This window comes from Cibotium barometz, chromosome 24 (assembly GCF_041138505.1).
Source record: "Cibotium barometz isolate CiBa-2024 chromosome 24, ASM4113850v1, whole genome shotgun sequence".
In the NCBI taxonomy this organism is placed as follows: domain Eukaryota; kingdom Viridiplantae; phylum Streptophyta; class Polypodiopsida; order Cyatheales; family Cibotiaceae; genus Cibotium; species Cibotium barometz.
In genome coordinates, this window is record NC_141069.1 from 8,452,175 (window position 1) to 8,470,197 (window position 18,023).

General features: G+C 41.1%; 1 protein-coding gene across 1 annotated transcript in view; it reads right to left on the minus strand.

Moving 5' to 3' along the window:
* Positions 1 to 1,121: 1,121 nt before the first annotated feature.
* LOC147624876 (26S proteasome non-ATPase regulatory subunit 13 homolog A-like) overlaps positions 1,122 to 18,023 on the minus strand; it is a 39,638-nt gene continuing 22,736 nt past the window's right edge. Inside the window, exons 4-6 of the mRNA XM_086818115.1 lie at positions 15,502 to 15,698; positions 3,427 to 3,526; positions 1,122 to 1,633 (exon numbers count right to left, since the gene is read on the minus strand). Coding sequence (XP_086674241.1) covers positions 1,448 to 1,633; positions 3,427 to 3,526; positions 15,502 to 15,698 — 483 coding nt within the window. The 3' untranslated portion in view covers positions 1,122 to 1,447. The remainder of the gene's footprint in view (positions 1,634 to 3,426; positions 3,527 to 15,501; positions 15,699 to 18,023) is intronic.

Genomic DNA, 18,023 nt, shown 5'->3' on the forward strand with positions numbered 1-18,023 from the left:
ACTTCTTCGAGTGTATTTTAGTTGGATCTTAATCCATTTAAAACGTTAATCGTGCATCTTAAAACTCATAATTGCAAGCTTGAGGGCGTTTAATTTCTCATTTGCTTACGTAAATTCAAACATTTCCAAAGATAGTATGTTAACCAAAAAAAAAAAGAGTAGTGTAACAAGCATATGAAGTTACAAAAGTAAAAAATGAATTTTTTGCTGATAAAGAGTTAGGCTGCACTTGCAACTTCTAAGATTAAGGTTTTGAATGGCTACAAAAGACCAATTATATGCCAAACTCTCCAAACCTTGGGCCCTTCTCCAGCTTATGACAAATGATTTAAGCATGGTCATTGGTGAACACCACCTTCCTAGAGTGATCACCTCATCGGTCATAAATTGACCAAATGTTATTCTAATTCTAAATAGCCATGTTATCTAAAGCTTCACCTTTTCTTTGATATTGATGCCTTGAATCTAATGTTCTGCACTAAGGAGAGTATGGTTGTGCAAAATATAGTAAGTTGAATGCTATTAACTGATGCCCTGCTTGGGATGGTGGCTGTACATCAGGATCAAGATTTTTGACATTCAACCCTACTCAATTTGACGAGTTTGAACAGTTCTGCATTTTCATGTTTTTCACAACCAAGTTAGAAAAGTGTGAACATTGTTTATGTTCAAAACGCCCTAAAGCATTCAAGATGGGAGTCACATGTCTACAATACTACTATACAAAAATATTACACTTCAACTCATAGTTAAACCCTTCAGCAAGATGTTGACATGTAGGAGCCAAAGCTAAAAATTTAACTGTATTTACGAACTAACTCCACCCTCCAGAAGTTCACATGTGTGCAACATTCGATTTGTTTCTACTTGCAACCAACTATGCTGACCTTTCAATCCTGCTAAAACCCCTCATACTAATAACCAACTATGCCAACCTTTCTATCCTGCCAATAAGCGCCTAACAATTGATCTACTTTCAAATTGTGTGAGTCCCCTGACTTAGCTTCCCTAGCAATTCATCTACTTCCAAGTTGTGTATATAACCAAGCAGGCCTATGAATCGATCTACTTCTATATTGTACACAGATCTAAGCGATATACATGAGAGATCACCATCACACTTGATTTGAGCAGATCCTTTCTTAAGTTCAAGATGGATAAATACACCATCTTTACTAAAAGTATTTCCAACTCAACTTTCAAAAGTACACAACTACAAGACCGAACATATCTCCAGTTGAGAGAGAGTGTCAAAGACTCGACAGCAGTTGCAAAAACTTGAATTCTATGTCATTAGGTAGCATTGCACCAGAAACAATTGCCCCCAAAAAAAAGGTCTGATGTTTTGGTTGCAGCAAGAATGAGCTTGACCCCTATATCACCACTATTGAAACCATGTCCCCTGTTTTAAGTGTCTTCATGCTGAAAAAATGATTTTATCAATACCTCAAGCAGCCACTAGTTCTGGAGTTTCTGCTTCCACGGCTAGCAAGGTTGTATGAACCTTCTGCAGCCAGCTGTCCAGCCTCTCTCTCAAAGCTTTGATCTGTGAAATGCCCAGCACACGTGGTTGTACCCATGACACATGAACCGTTTCATCAACCTGATCAATGACACCTTCAATAAGATGCACCTGGGCAAAAAAGGCCAATTAGAAAAAAATGGTCAGTTCAAAGATGAACCTGACAATCTCTTTTGGTTCAAAATACAATGGTTGAGCTTTAGCAGCACAAACTGAAATGGTTTCCAGTTAGTAGTGCCACAGAAGAAAGTAAAGCGTCAGCTTCATAGTTACAAAAATCCCCCATAAAAAGGTAAAAGAGAAAGAAAGGGTGTCAAAAACGGCATCTTTCTTTACTAATCTTCTACGATCTCCTTTAAAAAACTTTTTGATTTCTGTTCTTCCTCATTGTCTCTCTTCTTCTCACTCCTCCTTTATCTACCTCCTTCCTTATTGTCTCTCTTTGTTTTTTGTCCTCTCCTTACTGTCCTTCCTCTCCTCCCACTTTTGTAGCGTTCCTTTGATTCATTCTTTTTCTATTCCCTGTTGATGTGTTTCATTTTCCTTATCAACGTTTATTTTTTTCTTCAAATCCTTTGGACTTTATTTTTGCTCTAGATGCTCTTCCTTGGGGGTAATAAGTGTTACTCTTTTTCCATTGCCACATGTGCAGTACCTCTTTCTCTGACCAGGGATTCTTTCATCAACACCAAAAGCCATTCCTCACCTAGGATGAGATTGATGTAAGGGCAGGGAAAAGGTTCCCTTCCAAAAAGATGCAAATACAAACTTTGTGGCCTAACATGAGCTAGTGATTTGTTTATCCGGTTCTGATGAGAGGCTGGCTTTCGCAAGGACATGCCAGCTGTAAGGACCAAATTTGAAGATAAGACACAAGTGACTTAAGCTACAATCTACTGGACATAAAAAGGTTGCTCCAATCCCTCCATTTTTTACGATGAGAAACTCCATACTAGTATCATGTAGAAAGCTGCCTGAAACAGTTGTGAAGAAACAAAATTTCTTTGAGATTTGCATGACCCAAATTGGAGAGTGGGAGTAGAAATGCAGATGGAAATGGAGATGAACAAAATGGCTTCTACTCAACTCTTTTTGCTTCATCCCGAGTTTGAAAAGAGAAATTCATTCTCCATCAAGACAGAATAGTTTTTCCATTCTACTTCGTGCCATGGCTTAAGTTGTTTCATTCAAACAAATTTCAGAGCACCAACATGAGTCATCCCGCACTTCATCAATAATCCTCTGAATTGGGAACATACATTGAGAGCTGTCAATGATAAGTGAAAATCCAATTTGGAAGCTCTCAGTAAAAAAAGGATGAGGGAGGTTGGGGGGGCACAAAAACAAACCCATAATGAGGAGGGAGTGTAAGGCTCAATAAAAAAGAAGCATCATACAAACAATACGATTGAGGCCAAGAAAAGGTGACTGGGCTCAATCACATTCTCCTGAAATGTTGTGCACAAAGGGGGAAACAAGAAAAGTGAGGAAACTTGTCATAAAAAACTAGATAATACTATCATGAATATGGGCATAGGGAATGATAATTCATTGAGTCCTCAAACCTGAAACCATTTTTATCTGCCTTTGAAACAAAATCTAACAAGATTTTTTCAAAGTAATATGGTTACTAGAGCTTAGGCAGCACTGCTGAAAGCAGAGCCAAAATGGACTGACTGACAATTAACACTCTAGCTCGGTGAAGCAATACACACTCCAAAATATGATTATTCTTTATTAGAATTGAGCTATAGCTGGTCTCCAGAACCAAGATTAAGATTCTTCTTAACAGTCACCTTAAACACAGGCTAAGAAAACAGGGCCTCTATGTCTTCATTCATAATGTAACAATCTTCAAAATCTTGTCTAGAAACCTTAATGCAAAACAGATAACGAGAACTTACAGATAAGCTTTTCATGAGAAGCGATTCAACTTCCTTAACTGACAAATTTGTCCGCTCTGCTATAACTCCTAAAGGAATTGTTCTGTCCTCGGATGGGCGACTGTCAACAGAAAACAGTGTAAACGACCAGAGCAACTTTCTGAAATTAAAGCATGAAATCTTGGTTCTAGAGCACTCACGGCATTTTCAGATTAACTTCACAATCTTGTGGTACTAAAGGTGACAATTGAAAACAACAAAAGAATAAGCCTTGAGAAACTGTCTTGCTACCATCGTAATTTTGGACACATTTCTTACTATGCACCGCAAGAACCTTTTAAAAAACTAGAAGATCAACTTTACAAAGCCAAGGGTGTTATTAGCTTTTAACATAACTTAAAAACGTTTGGTTTTTTATAACTTATTCAAAAAACACCCTTAAGGCTTAATCCATGGTCTAGGTTGGAATGTACCAAAGTTTTTGGTACAACCTGGAAAGTGTAAGTCCTCAACATGAGCAAACTATCAACTTATATCCAGTAGAAAGCTTGAAGTTGTTCTTACCATAGTTCTAGTTTTTTTATTTGAAACATTTAACCCTCAGAACCCAGATAGTTATTGTATACTATCCAGTGAAGGCTTTTCGGCCCCTTGTAAGTGTACAGATTGCAATAGAGGCACCATTGAACTCCACTACAATGGAGGCTCTTAATGATGGTACCGCCTTACGTCACAAGAGAGATGTCATTTGACCTTTCATTTATGAACGTTTTAACCTCTTTTCCTAAAATCAAGCCAATATGTGAAGCCCCTGATCATCCAATCAGCCTGACACGACCATCCATGCAGCTTGTGGACAACTTGCCTGGCACCTTTCGACTGATGCAAAAACCACCACAGAAGGTTCACAAGACCAAAATGCAAGTGCCTCATCTGGCACAAGGCCTTATTTCAGAAAGTGTGTGTAGTCATAGCTAGCAAGTTCTTGCACAACAGCTTATATCAAACCCTTCCCTCCATTTCCCCTTCTACAAAAGCCCCTCGTGCCTTGTCTAAAGAAAGACGTCGGGTAGCAAAAACGCAAAGAGAAAATCGACAAGCAGCCAAAAGCAAATAGAAAAGCTGCAATGAAGTCAAAAATGCAACGCCATGTATTTTTTTAATAAAAAAAGAATAAGAGAAAATCCTTCAAAGAGTTTTTCAATAAAGGGGAAAAGCACTTGTAATAGATTTTTCTCTAAGGGAGAAAAGCATAGCTTTTCACCCCTAAACTTGTATAAATAGGGGGCCAAGGCTCTTGTATCCCACAACACAAGCTGGGTGAAAGATTCAAGGAGATCTCCTCTACGTGGAACAAGGGGATTTCTTCTCGGAAATTGTACAAGGGCTACGCCAACCTCAAGTGATAAATGAATACATGCGGGGGCGCCACGCTTTGGGGCCGATTGGTCTTTTCTGCAAGAGCACTCTAGCTCCACTTATTCTTTTTCTTCTTCTTCCAAATTTATTATCCCAGTTCGTAAAGTGATTTAAGTGTGATTAAGTGTGTTCACCGCCCGTCAAGTTTCTGAAGGCCGGTTTCAAGGTTCCATTGCCGGGATTCATTGTCAACTTTTTCAAGAGGGCGAGCCTATGGTCGACACATTTAATTCTATGGTTGGAACTAGTGCGGAGATGAAGGATTTATCTTCGGAAGAGGACAACTACTTCTATGAAGATGAGGAAAGCGAACAAGAAATACCTTCCGATATGCCAGAAGCTGAAGATGATGATGCCACTTATGAAGCAAAATGCAGAGTTTGATGGAGGGATTAATGGAACTCGCGAAGGACTCACGATTTCCACAGAACTTCAAAGCTGATTCTAAACCACGGAAGCATGGGTCTGAGAAGAAAGCTAAGCCTCAACATTCGACTCCCATCCACCCAAATTTTCAGCCATACCCCGATTCTTCTTCTTCTTTTCCTCCACCTATCCATGGAAACCCTTTTAATACTTCTCATCCTGGTTACTTTGGTGAAGACTCTGTCTTTCATTCCATGACGGGTGTACCCAACATGGGCATGACTGGGAGCTACGGTATGCAACCAGGTATGTATGGAGGTACGCCAGGAGATATGTATGGAACTTTTCGTGGTGGTGGAAGTGCTTTTGGTATGCCTGGTATGGGAGATGGTATGATGGGCATGGAATCTAATGATGTGGGCAATTCTTTTCTCAAACCACATCCATATGATAATCTTGTTCAGGGCGAGAAGCCAAAAGATTATAAAGAGGGTGGTGCTGCAGTAAAGTTTGATACTTTGTGGTGCAAAGGATTGTTTGAAGGCTCTCACCTTCATTCAACAGTTTGATGCAGCATTTTCTGGTGGTAACTTCACAAAGGCATCTAAGGTACGAAAGGTAGCTTCTTTCCTAAAGGAAAATGCTCTTCAATGGTGGTCGACACTTCTTCATCAGGGTATAGCACCTAGCACTTGGGTGGAGTTCAAGCAAATCTTCTCTTCCTTATGGTTGACAATGACTTTTGAGGTGGATGTTATGACAGCTTGGCATTGATTAGATTCCAGAGATTGTAGTAATCTAGAAGAATATAACAAGAAATTTTGGGATGCTCTGCTACCGGTCATATCCTTTAGGCCAGTGTCACTAGTTGAGCAGGTAGAGACATATTGCTGTGGGTTACCCAAGGAGCTTCGTGATTATTGCATTAAAACAAAGGTCATTAATATGACTCAGATAATAGAAAATGCTCAGACTGGATATGCCATGCTTACTGGTCAGATGTCAGGATTCAAGGATCAACGTCTCTTTTCCAAGAAAGCATCAAAAGAGGCAAAGGAGTCAAAGGAGACCAAAAACACTGAACCACGAGAGAAGGGGCAATCCAAGAAGAGAAAAATTCAGCCCTTACCTCAAAGAACAAATGAAGAAAAGAAAGAACTTCTAGCTCCCAACAAATGTTTCTCTCGTGGAGAAGCGGGACATCGGTACTATAGGTGTCCTAAGAGAGCACTTAAAAACGCAGATGACTCACAGGAAGAGCCTACAGCAAAGAAACAAAAACCGTCTGCTGGACTAGTACCTGACTTGATAGGGTTGAAGCAAGGGGATGCATCTTCAGAGTTGTGCAAAGCATGGGGAAGACTTCGAGATCAGGAGGTTTTGATCTTTTTCGATCCTGGGGCTCGTGCAAATTTCATCACCCCCGAGCTTGCGGCAAAGTTGGGCATCAAACCAGAGGAGATGGGTGTGTTACATGAGGCTACTTTGGCTTGTCCTGGACATTCGGTTGAGGTTACACCAATCATAGGGAAACTGCGACTCAGTGTGCAGACTTACACGGACAGAGAGGATAATTTCTACATTATGCCTTTGGAGGGTTGTGATGTTTTGTTGGGTATGCCTTGGTGCCATAAGGTCGATAGTAGATACTTTCAACAAGAAAATCTCTCTCACTCACAAGAATAAGAAACACACTCTTGATGTAAAGCTTAAGGGGGAATCTATTCCTGTTGTATCGGCCTCGGCCATTTCTCGTTTAATAAAGAAACATCTTTCTGTTTACTTAGTGTTTGTTAAAGAGAATCAGGATACCACAGATTCTAACCTGTCTGAGTTGGACAAGGAAAGATTGGACTTTCTCAAAAGTTTTCGAGTTTGTTTTTCAGAGACTTTGCCAAGGGAGTTGCCGCCTGCTAGGCCTGAGGATCATGGGATTCATTTGATTCCTAGAAGTTCACCACCGAATAAGCCACCCTATAGGGTGAGTGCAGCCCAACAAGAAGAGATTATGAGCCAAGTGCGTGATCTGTTGGACAGAGGGTTGATTCAGCCGAGCTCTTCGCCCTATTGTTCACCAGTGCTTTTGGTACAAAAGAAAGATGGTTCTTGGCAGATGTGCATTGATTACAGGGCACTGAATAAGATTACCATCAAGAACAGATTCCCTATACTACGAATCGATGATATTTTGGATCGGTTATAGGGAGCAGCTTACTTCAGTCGCATTGATCTAAAGAGTGGATATCATCAAATTCGCATCAGGCCAGAAGATGTGCACAAGACAGCTTTCAGGACAACTTTTGGACTTTATGAGTTTTTGGTCATGCCTTCTGGTCTTATGAATGCTCCAGCAACCTTCAACAGGATGACGGACCGGATTTTTTGACCCCACCGTGCTTTTATGGGCACCTTCTTTGATGATATGATTGTGTTTTCTCATTCGGAGAAGGAGCATCGGGAGCATTTGATCAAAGTGTTTGAGGAACTCAGAAAGCATAGGTTGGTTGTCAATGGAAAGAAGAGTGAATTTTTCATGCAGGAGATTCACTTTCTTGGGCACATAGTGACTAAGGATGGCGTCAAGATGGATCCAACGAAAGTTGAAGCGATAAAGAATTGGCCAGATTTGCAGACTATACATGATGTGCGAAGTTTCTTAGGACTTTGTTCATATTACAGGAGGTTTATCCGATTCTTTGCAGAGATTGCTTCACCTTTACATCATCGGACCAAAATGGATGTAAAATTCCGATGAACAAAAAAGGAAGTGGAAGCTTTCAATAAGCTTAAGGAAAAGCTAACCACTGGTCCAGTTTTGGTTTTACCGGATCTTCATAAACCTTTTGTGGTACAATGTGATGCATGTGGGAATAGCATTGAAGCTGTTTTTATGCAAGATGGACATGTTATTGCTTATGAGAGTAGAACTTTGTCACCAGCAGAAAGGAATTTACAAGTGTATGAGAAGGAGCTTCTTGCAATTATTCATGCTCTTTCTACTTGGAAGCATTACCTTCTTGGGGCTGATTTCATTGTTCAAAGTGATCATCAGACTCTTCGATACTTCCTTACTCAAACGAAGCTCTCAGAGAAGCATATGAGATGGGCAAACTTTTTGTCCATGTTTCACTTTCAGATTGTTCATGTGGATGGCAAAAAGAATGTGGTTGCGGATGCCTTGTCTAGGAAACCACATGTGGCCGCCGTCTCTATTATCTTTCATCATGAACTTGATGATATGCGAGAACAGTATGCTCATGACTCAGATTTTGAGCGGATTTTTTATCGTTTGACTGAAGGAGAGCGAGCTGATCATTATTCTCTCAAGGAAGGATTTTTGATGATGCATGACAAATTGTGTGTCACATCTCAGTTGAGACAGAAGGTTTTGACAGAATGCCATGCTCCGCCTTATGCAGGCCATCATGCTATTGATGGCTACAGTAAAAGCTTTGGAGGCATTCTTTTATTGGCCTACTATAGGCAAGGATGCTGATGCTTTTGTTGGTGATTGTATCATTTTTCAGAAGGTGAAGTATGACCGTCAAAAGACACCTGGGTTACTTCATCCTTTGCCTATTCCAGATAGACCATGGGAGAGTATTGCTATGGATTTTATCTTTGATCTTCCTAGGACAAAGAGTGGGAATGATGGCATCTGGACTATCGTGGATCGTTTCAGCAAGCACGCTCATTTCATTCCAATCAGGAAGAAGATTAATGCATAGCAAATGGTGAGGATATTTTTGACAAATATCTTCAAGTACCATGGGATGCCCACATCTATTGTTAGTGATCGAGATCCTCGAATGACGAGTTTATTTTGGAGAGCATTGTTCGAGAACATAAAGACTTCGTTGAAGTTCTCATCGTCTTTTCATACACAAACAGATGGGCAACCAGAAATTGCCAACTCAGTTGTATTGGATCTTCTAAAGTGTTATGTTTCAGATCATAAGGAACAGTGGGAAAAGTATCTTCCTTTGGTGGAGTTTGCTTACAACAACACCATTCACACTTCGACAGGTAAGGCACCTTTCGAGATTGTGGAAGCTTCGAGGCAGATCGTTTTGTGGAGAATATGGATGAGGCTTACAAGAAGATCAAGGTGGCTCTTCAAAGGACTCAAGAGAAACAGAGGAAAGCAGCAAACCTACACCGTCAATCATTGGTTTTTGATTTGGGTGATTGGGTGCTTTTGAGATTTGAAAAGGCTAGACTCGGGAAAATGAAGGGTAAACAGAGCTTATATCCTAAACTGAGTATGCGGTACTATGGGCCTTTTCAGGTGATTGAGAAGATGAGTGATGTTTCTTATCGTCTTCAGATACCGGATCATTGGAGGATTCATAATGCATTCCATGTGAGTCTTCTTAGACCTTTCAAAGGTGAGGTGCCTACAAATCAGGTTGATGAGACACAACCAGAGGTAGAAGAACTTGATGAGATTCTTCAACCAGAACAGATTCTAGCACATAAAGAAAGAAAAGTCAGAGGAAAATTTTCACGTCGATATCTCGTGAAGTTTGTGAACTATTCACCTATGGATTTGAAGTGGATGGAGGAGGGTGACTTGGCAGATTCACCGAGGATACTACAACTTTACCTCGAGGCTTTTGGTTTGAAGCCTGCCTTAGAAAGTGCTTCAACAGGTTCAGCTGTGGATTCTGAAGTACTACTCGTTACTCAAGATGGGGGTGCCTCCACTCCTTTGTCACAGAGTTCACTTGGATGAGATCTGGAAGTCGCTTGGTGTTCTTATCAGCACACCCCAGATACTGAACTGACAGTATATCTGCCTATGGGACTTCTATGATATATGTGTACTAGTCACATGGTTTGATTCATGGATATACGAAACTTTTGAGAGAATGGGAACGCCTATTCTAGATTTTCATTTGATATGCATCAATGTTTACTCATGTTCATAATGTACTGCTGATCATGGGTCATGTGGGATGGCCATGAGTGGAGCAGGTAAAGCATCCAGGGGGACATGACTATTCATGAGGTGGATGCTCTTGATTTATGTTTTTCAGATGTTCTGTTTCAGTTGGCAGGACATAGCTTTCTCGTTGCTCTCTTAGGTTTTGTTTTAGTTGGCAGATCCTTTGAATGAACAATCGAGGACGATTGCTTTGTTTTAAGAGGGGGGTATGTTACAGGACCGAGTATTTTACCTCTTTTCTTAAGCATTGTAATTATGTTTTAAGCATGTCTAACATTCACTAATCATGTTTTGCTCTGTATATGCATATGTAAAATGGTACACGTGTGTAGGTACAGATACATGTTTTGGTGTGTGTGAGTACATGTGTGTCCATGCTCATATGAAGGTACATCTGCATGTATGTGTTTTGGGTCTCTCTCTCTTACTGTGTTGCAGGTACAGCAGCTGAGATCTCTACTCTGTTGTTGGGCACTCAAGGGCAGCTCAAAGGGCTACCCTAGGGCCACCCAAAAGGCAACTCAATGAACTGCATGAAAAGCAGCTAGGACAGTGTTGGGGTGACCAAGTGGGCAGCCGGGTAGCAAGCCCTGTAGCGCACAAGGGGCAGTCGCGTTGCAGCCAACACAACGTTGAGGTGGCCAAGGTAGCCAGCGCAGTCGGGTTGCAGCCAGCACAGCGTTCAGGTGGCCAAGGGAGCCAGCGCAACCAGGTAGCAGCCAACGTAGCACGTAGGCAGCACGTCCAGGTGACGTGGCGCTGCCACGTGGCAAAGGCGGCTGGGCTGCAACTAAAAGAAGGCGAACTGGTGCACGTCTTAGCCGCGAACCCCCAAAAAAGCAGAAAGAGAGACATCAGGCAACAAAAACGCAAAGAGAAAATCGATGAGCAGCCAAAAGCGAATAGAAAAGCTGGGATGAAGTCAAAAACGCAACGCCATGTATTTCTTTAATAAAAAAAGAATAAGAGAAAATCCTTCGAAGAGTTTTTCAATAAAGGGGAAAAGCACTTGTAATAGATTTTTCTCTAAGGGGGAGAAGCATAGCTTTTCACCCCTAAACTTGTATAAATAGGGGGCCAAGGCTCATGTATCCCACAACACAAGCTGGGTGAAAGATTCAAGGAGATCTCCTCTACGTGGAGCAAGGGTATTTCTTCTCGGAAATTGTTCAAGGACTACGTCGACCTCGAGTGATAAATAAATACCTGCGGGGGCGCCACACTTTGGGACTAATTGGTCTTTTGTGCAGGAGCACTCTAGCTCCACTTATTCTTTTTCTTCTTCTTCCAAATTTATTATTCCAGTTCGTAAAGCGATTTTAAGTGTGATTAAGTAAGTGTGTTCACCGCCCGTCAAGTTTCTGAAGGCTGGTTTCAGACTTGCTTGAGAAAGGACTAGTACGCCCTAGCTCTTCTCCCTATTGTTCGCTAGTTTTATTAGTATAGAAGAAGGATGGTTCGTATCGTATGTGTGTGGATTATCGTGCCTTAAATAAAATCACGATTAAGAACAGGTTTCCTATTCCACGCATAGATGATATTTTGGATAAACTGGGAGGAGCTACTTGTTTTAGCTGCATTGATATTAAAAGTGGCTATCATGAGATCAGAGTGGCACCTCAAGATGTTCATAAGACGGCTTTTCAAACCGTTTTGGACTTTATGAATTTTTGGTAGTGCCTTTTGGCCCTAATAATGCTCCCGCCACTTTTAATCGAATGATGGACTGCATATTCAAGAAACACCGAAAATTTACTAGCACATTCTTTGATGACATCATTATCTTCTCAAAGAATGATGAAGAGCATAGAGAACATTTGGCAACAGTTTTTGAAGTGCTTAGACAACATAAGCTCTACATAAATGGTAAGAAGAGTAAATTCTTCTTATCTAAGATTCATTATCTTGGTCATATCGTATCGAAGGATGGTGTATGCATGGATCCAAGCAAAGTACAAGCTATCCAAGATTGGCCAAAAGTTGAAGTTTGTTAATCAAGTCAAAAGTTTTGTTGGGTTATGTGCATATTACAGGAGGTTTCGCATACACTTCTCTGAGATTGCCTCACCTTTGCATGATCTCACTAAGAAGAAAGTTGTCTTAAAGTGAAATGATGAAGAAAAGGAAGCTTTCCATAAGCTAAAAGCTTGTATTGTATCAGGGCCGGTATTAATTATTCCGGATTTACATAAACCCTTTTCGATTGAGTGTGATGCATGTGGAGACACCATTAGAGCTATTTTGAATTAGGAAGGTCAAGCCATAGCTTTTGAAAGCGAGCGTCTTCAATATGAAGAGCTTCACTTGCAGGTTTATGAAAAAGAGTTAATGGCAGTGATTCATGCCCTTACTGTGTGGAAGCATTATCTTCTTGGGGCTGAATTTGTTGTCAAAACGGCGGATCACCATAGTTTGCGGCACTTCTTGACACAAACTAAATTAGAAGCATATGAGATGGGCAGATTTCCTCTCTATGTTTCATTTTTAGATTTTGCATACACCTGGCAAAAGGAATGTAGTGGCACATGCTTTTTCTAGAAGGCCACAGGTGCAAGCTATCGTTGTTGCCTATCATCAGGATCTTTCCAACATGTGAAATTCGTATGATACGGATGATGATTTTCAGCTTGTATGGGCTAAATTACAGCAAGGCATTTCAGCCCCGAACAATTGCATATATTTTGAACGTAAAGTCAAGTCCTTGTAAATAGCGGAGCCAGGTGCTCTTATTTTACAACGATAGGGACGACTTGTTCCATTACTGACTGGGATGAATATTTGATGATGCAAAATCACTTATGTGTGCATGAGGATTTACGGGTTACGGTGATGGATGAATGCCATGCACCACCGTAAGCAGACATAGGGGAATTCTTGCCACTACGCAGGCTTTGGAGAGGTACTTTTTTTGGCCAAACAAGCGCAAAGACATAGATGCCTACGCGCGCGAACACATGGTTTGCCAGAAATTGAAGTTTGGCCATAAGGCACCCGATTTGCTTCAACCATTGCCTAGTCCGGATCAATCATGGGATTCCATAGCCATGGATTTTATCATGGATTTGCCTAGAACGCAACAGGGGAATGATGCCATACGAACCATCATTGACAAGTTTGGCAAGCAGGCTCATTTCATTCCTGTGCGAAAGAATATTAAGCCTGAGCACATGGCGAGAATATTCTTGGCCCAAATTTTCAAGCATCATGGTATGCCCAAGACTATTGTGGGTGATTGAGATCCGAGAACCACAAGTTTGTTTTGGCGACTTCTCCCAATCTGATTTTCGCTCAGCCACATAGCATTTGAGCAAACCAAGTACAGCTGAATTTGCAATTTCACTCTGCCCATCCATCTTGAGGATGATAAGCTGATGAAAAATTCAGCTTTGTGCCCATATTATCAAATAAAGCCACTTGCCTCGTGTGGAGTTTGCTTAAAACAATACGGTGCACACCTCCGCTGGGAAAGCACCCTTTGAGATTCTTTATAGCAGGGTGGTGCTTCCACCTATCCTTCGCACAAAGGATGAAATCATTGCTGGGGATGAGTATGTTAGAGATCTGGATACAGCTTTCTCACAGCTACGGACAGCCATACAAAAAACTCAGGAAAACATAAGAAAGCTGCAGATAAACATTGCAGACATGTGGATTTCAAAGAGGGTGATTGGGTGCTTCTCAAGTTTGAGAAGGCATGCCTTCGGAAGCAACCTGGCCAGGAAGGCAGGTGCTCAAAGTTGTCTCCCAAGTACTATGGGCCATTCCAAGTGTTGGAACGGATTAAGGAGGTGGCTTTCAGGCTTGCTTTGCCTAAGCACTGGCGCATACATAATGTTTTTCATGTTAGCCTCCTCCAAAAATATGTGGGTCTTGAGCCGCTTCAGCTGGTTATTGAGGACCAACACGAAATCAATGAGCTTGAAGAAGTGCTTCAACCAGAACAGATTGTGTTTCATAAGGAACGGAGAGCTGTTGGTGGCACGTTAATCCATAGGTTCCCTGTGAAGTTTAAGAACTACCCTACTCTGGATGCGAAATGGGTAGATGAAGACTACTTCAAGGATTATCTGGATCTTCTACATGTTTATTTGGCCGCTTCTTCTAAGTTGCAGACAACTCATTAGAAGACGGGGAGAATGTCATATTTCTGACTATACACATGTAGCGGAACACCATGGAAGGGTAGGTATAGACCCTGGTGTGTGTTCCAGGCATGGTTTATTACATGTGGAAGGACTCCATGGAAGGATTGAGATCTTCGTGTGAGCTCCTCGCATGGTTTGTTACATGTGGAAGGACTCCATGGAAGGATTGAGATCCTGGTGTGAGCTCCTGGCATGGTTTGTTACATGTGGAAGGGCTCCATGGAAGGATGGATATCTTGGTGTGTGTTCCTGGCATGGCTCAGTACATGTGGAAGGGCTTCATGGAAGGGTAGATACTCTAGTGAGAGTTCTTGGCATGTTGATGAAGTCTCATGGAAGGATAGACACCCTGATGAGCATTCTTTGTACCTGTATGGGCGGTGCCCAAGACGGGTTCTATACAAGATGAAGAAGTTGAGAGATGGAATCCAGAATATTGTGCATAAAGCATTTGTGTGTGTTTTGACATGCATGAATGACTTGTCTTAGCTGCCTAGACAGGTTTTGTGTTTGACCTTAAAAATCATGCAGGCTTCCAAATTAATAAGGGAGGTGACTCCACTTCTAAGCTTTATTTATCCCTTACACAAGAAATGAGTCTTGTCTATCACATCACTGTGCTGAAAAAACACATTAAAGAACATATACCAACCTCAACCAAGAAAGGACAGCTACTGCGTATATGCAAGAGTGATGTGGGATTAAATTCTTATGGAGTGCAAAGACCTTATATCACCAGTTTACAAAAAGCCACTTACAGACTCTTCTTCTCTATGTCCAATGACCGAAACTTGGGGGAGTTGAAGTCAACTACAGTTTTAGTAAAGGACGCTTTAATTGTAAGGTATTTTCCAGGCTAAGTAACCAAGTTCTTATACTTATTACTCTATTTTATTCACACCTGGTTTTGCACTAGGTATGAGAGAGGCCCATCTTTGAGCTAGTGCATCAAAGCATCGACTGTGGCCTTGATATTCCTTCTAACTGTTCTCATGAGAGGGACTGCTGGCTTTCAGCACCCTCGTGAGGGGCAAGGAGTATTAATATTAGCAGTAGTTCTGGAGACAGAATCAGCACTTACAGTAGATTCAACCTGCTCCCGGAGGAATACACTGCAGAATGTACATTGCTGTGCTGAGCTGTTTGAGCTAACAACTAGATCATCTATTAAGCAAAACAAAAGTTTCACAAGTATCCAGAGACTTTAATTTACAATACCTGAAAATGATCTCCATCAAGCACAGTATATTGATCTTTTCCAGCAGCTTCTTCTCATTATCCACAAGAGCAGGTTGGGCACTGAGGTCAGTTTTAAACCTCCAACTCAACTCTTGATATTTTGCCAGATCTCCTGTGTTAAAAGCTTCTAAGATATGATAAAGCCAATCAACACTAGAACCCAAAAGGCTCTTCACCTGCCATGCATAACAAATCACCGTTACACTTAACCAAAACAGGGATGCATCTTCTAATAGACATAATGATGGCATATCGCCACTTTATGAAATTCTCACAATTCCACTTTTCATGCTAGTTACTAATGGAGCAGTTGAAGGGTAGAAATCATATAAGGCCAGCTACAGACGCAACAGCAAAACAAAGCAACAGTGATGTCGGCTATATATTTTTACCGAGCACTGTCCACCACCCGCCACACAAAACTTATCTGCCACTGTAAAAAGCCTGTGATCACCTATGACCAATAGAGGAAGGACCCTGACCGAGAAAGGTAGAACAAAAAGAAAGAGAACTTATCCATGGGCTTTGCACCTGGTTTTCTGCTGACATCTATACAAAACAAGGAAATCTAATGGCCTGTAGAGTGCCCACCACTTCCTCCCATCCACATGCATCCTCTTAAAAGAGTCGATCGTCCCACAACAAAAGAGATGGCAATAGCATTGGAACTCACAGTATATGCTTCCACTCAAGAAACAGAGGTAAATTTTACAATATATAGAAACCGAATTAAGATGCAACCCTAACATATCGTATTTTAACATCTCTTTTTTTTTTTATTACTTAAAAAGGATGTGAGAAGTGTCTGATGTGGTTGTGGTTTCTTTAGTTGAGATATGATTGTGTGACTTTAAGGTGTATCCTGATGTGCCTCTCTAGCTCTCAGCTGACCCACATTTTGAAAAAAGGATGTGTAAGTGTCTGACTATGACGAGAGGAGAAGCAAGGTAAGGAGCAGTAATATTATTGGCATGATCATATTTTATACAGAAAGAATCTCACTGATCGGAAAACCCCTGCCATTCATTTAAATGAGAAAAAGGATGGCTTATCTAAGCCTTATGCTACTCTAGCTTTGCATACATGTGCCTTCTCTTGAATCCCTTTCACCAACCCTAAACTTGAAAAGTACGAAATGTTTCAAAAACATTTCACACCAGGACCTCTTTTTTCTTTTATTTTGGGAAGGAAAAGAGGGGACAGGGTGCATGCGGGGGGGGGGGGGGGGGGGGGGGGGGGGGGCAGCATATGAAAACAGCCCGTCCCATACATCGATGTAGAAAAAAGAACTGCATCTCAGTTTGCATGGCCCAACCAGTTGCAGTCAACTGGTTGTGCTGATTCATTTGCAAAACTCCCCACAAAGCCTCCCTTAGGCCTTGTGCACGTTGTGTGTGAGGTTGGTAGCATAAGTTTTGGCTGATATGACCTGATTCTGGTAATACAGCACTTCAAACTTGTAAGTTCTCTGTTAATGTTTTTAAGGTTGTAAAAGATTCACTGGATCAGTCTAGCCCTAAGCCCCTCATGCTTGTGGCCCAAGAGCACAAGTTCAAATCCCATCACTGGCAAAGGGCATCATGCAAGTTGCACGTCTCACGATGACCACACGACAGGCGTGATGAGCATCCTGGAGCACATTCCTAATTTTCCCCAATTTTCAACGTCTAAGGTAAATTAACAATGAAAATTGCACACATCATCTCTGTTTTGATGGATCTCAAGCTTTGTTGCTAGGATGACTGATGTATGATTACTGAGATGGATCTTTTATTTTTGATGGTGAACTTGCTGGTTTGCTAGAGACCTTATTGATATGCAGAACCAAAAAAACAGAAAACAAAAAGCACATGTGATGAAAAGGGTGCGGTAAACTTGACAAACCAACATTCCAAAAATCAACAATTTCATATGTGTGGACATTTACTAAGAAACATGAAAAAACTCCTACCACTTACATGATTCCTAAACATAAGAATCACATTTTTCAACTGATGACAGTGCATCTTATGCCTAGGCATTATTGATCAGAACGTTTTATCCATGTCTTTTTCCTTTCTTTTCTTTTTGTCTTTTATATTTGTTTGAGTAATTGTTTGAGATTAATTTTGTAGCTTCTGTACAAGGGTGCATATCAATAATTATTCGTAGGAGATTTTTAAAAATGAAAGAAAACAACCAAAAAAAGAGGAAATGACGACAAGGCAATTTTGAATTCATGAACACACATAATCAGACCAAAATCCGTGCAACTAGAAAGAAAGCAGACTTTTGAGCTTCCCATTTCAATTAAGAATAGAATAAAGATTGATCTTTCAAGCTCCTCATTTTGTTCACAAACTAGAAAGACGTAATCTTTCAAGCTCTTTCAAGCCCCTCAGTTTGCAAGATACTAAAGAACAAGTAAGATGACTCGATGATGCATCAGTATGTGCAAGCTCCACAAGTTGGAAAGGAGATGATCTTTCCCACTGTCGCTTTGAGAGTGTATTTCCAAGCGG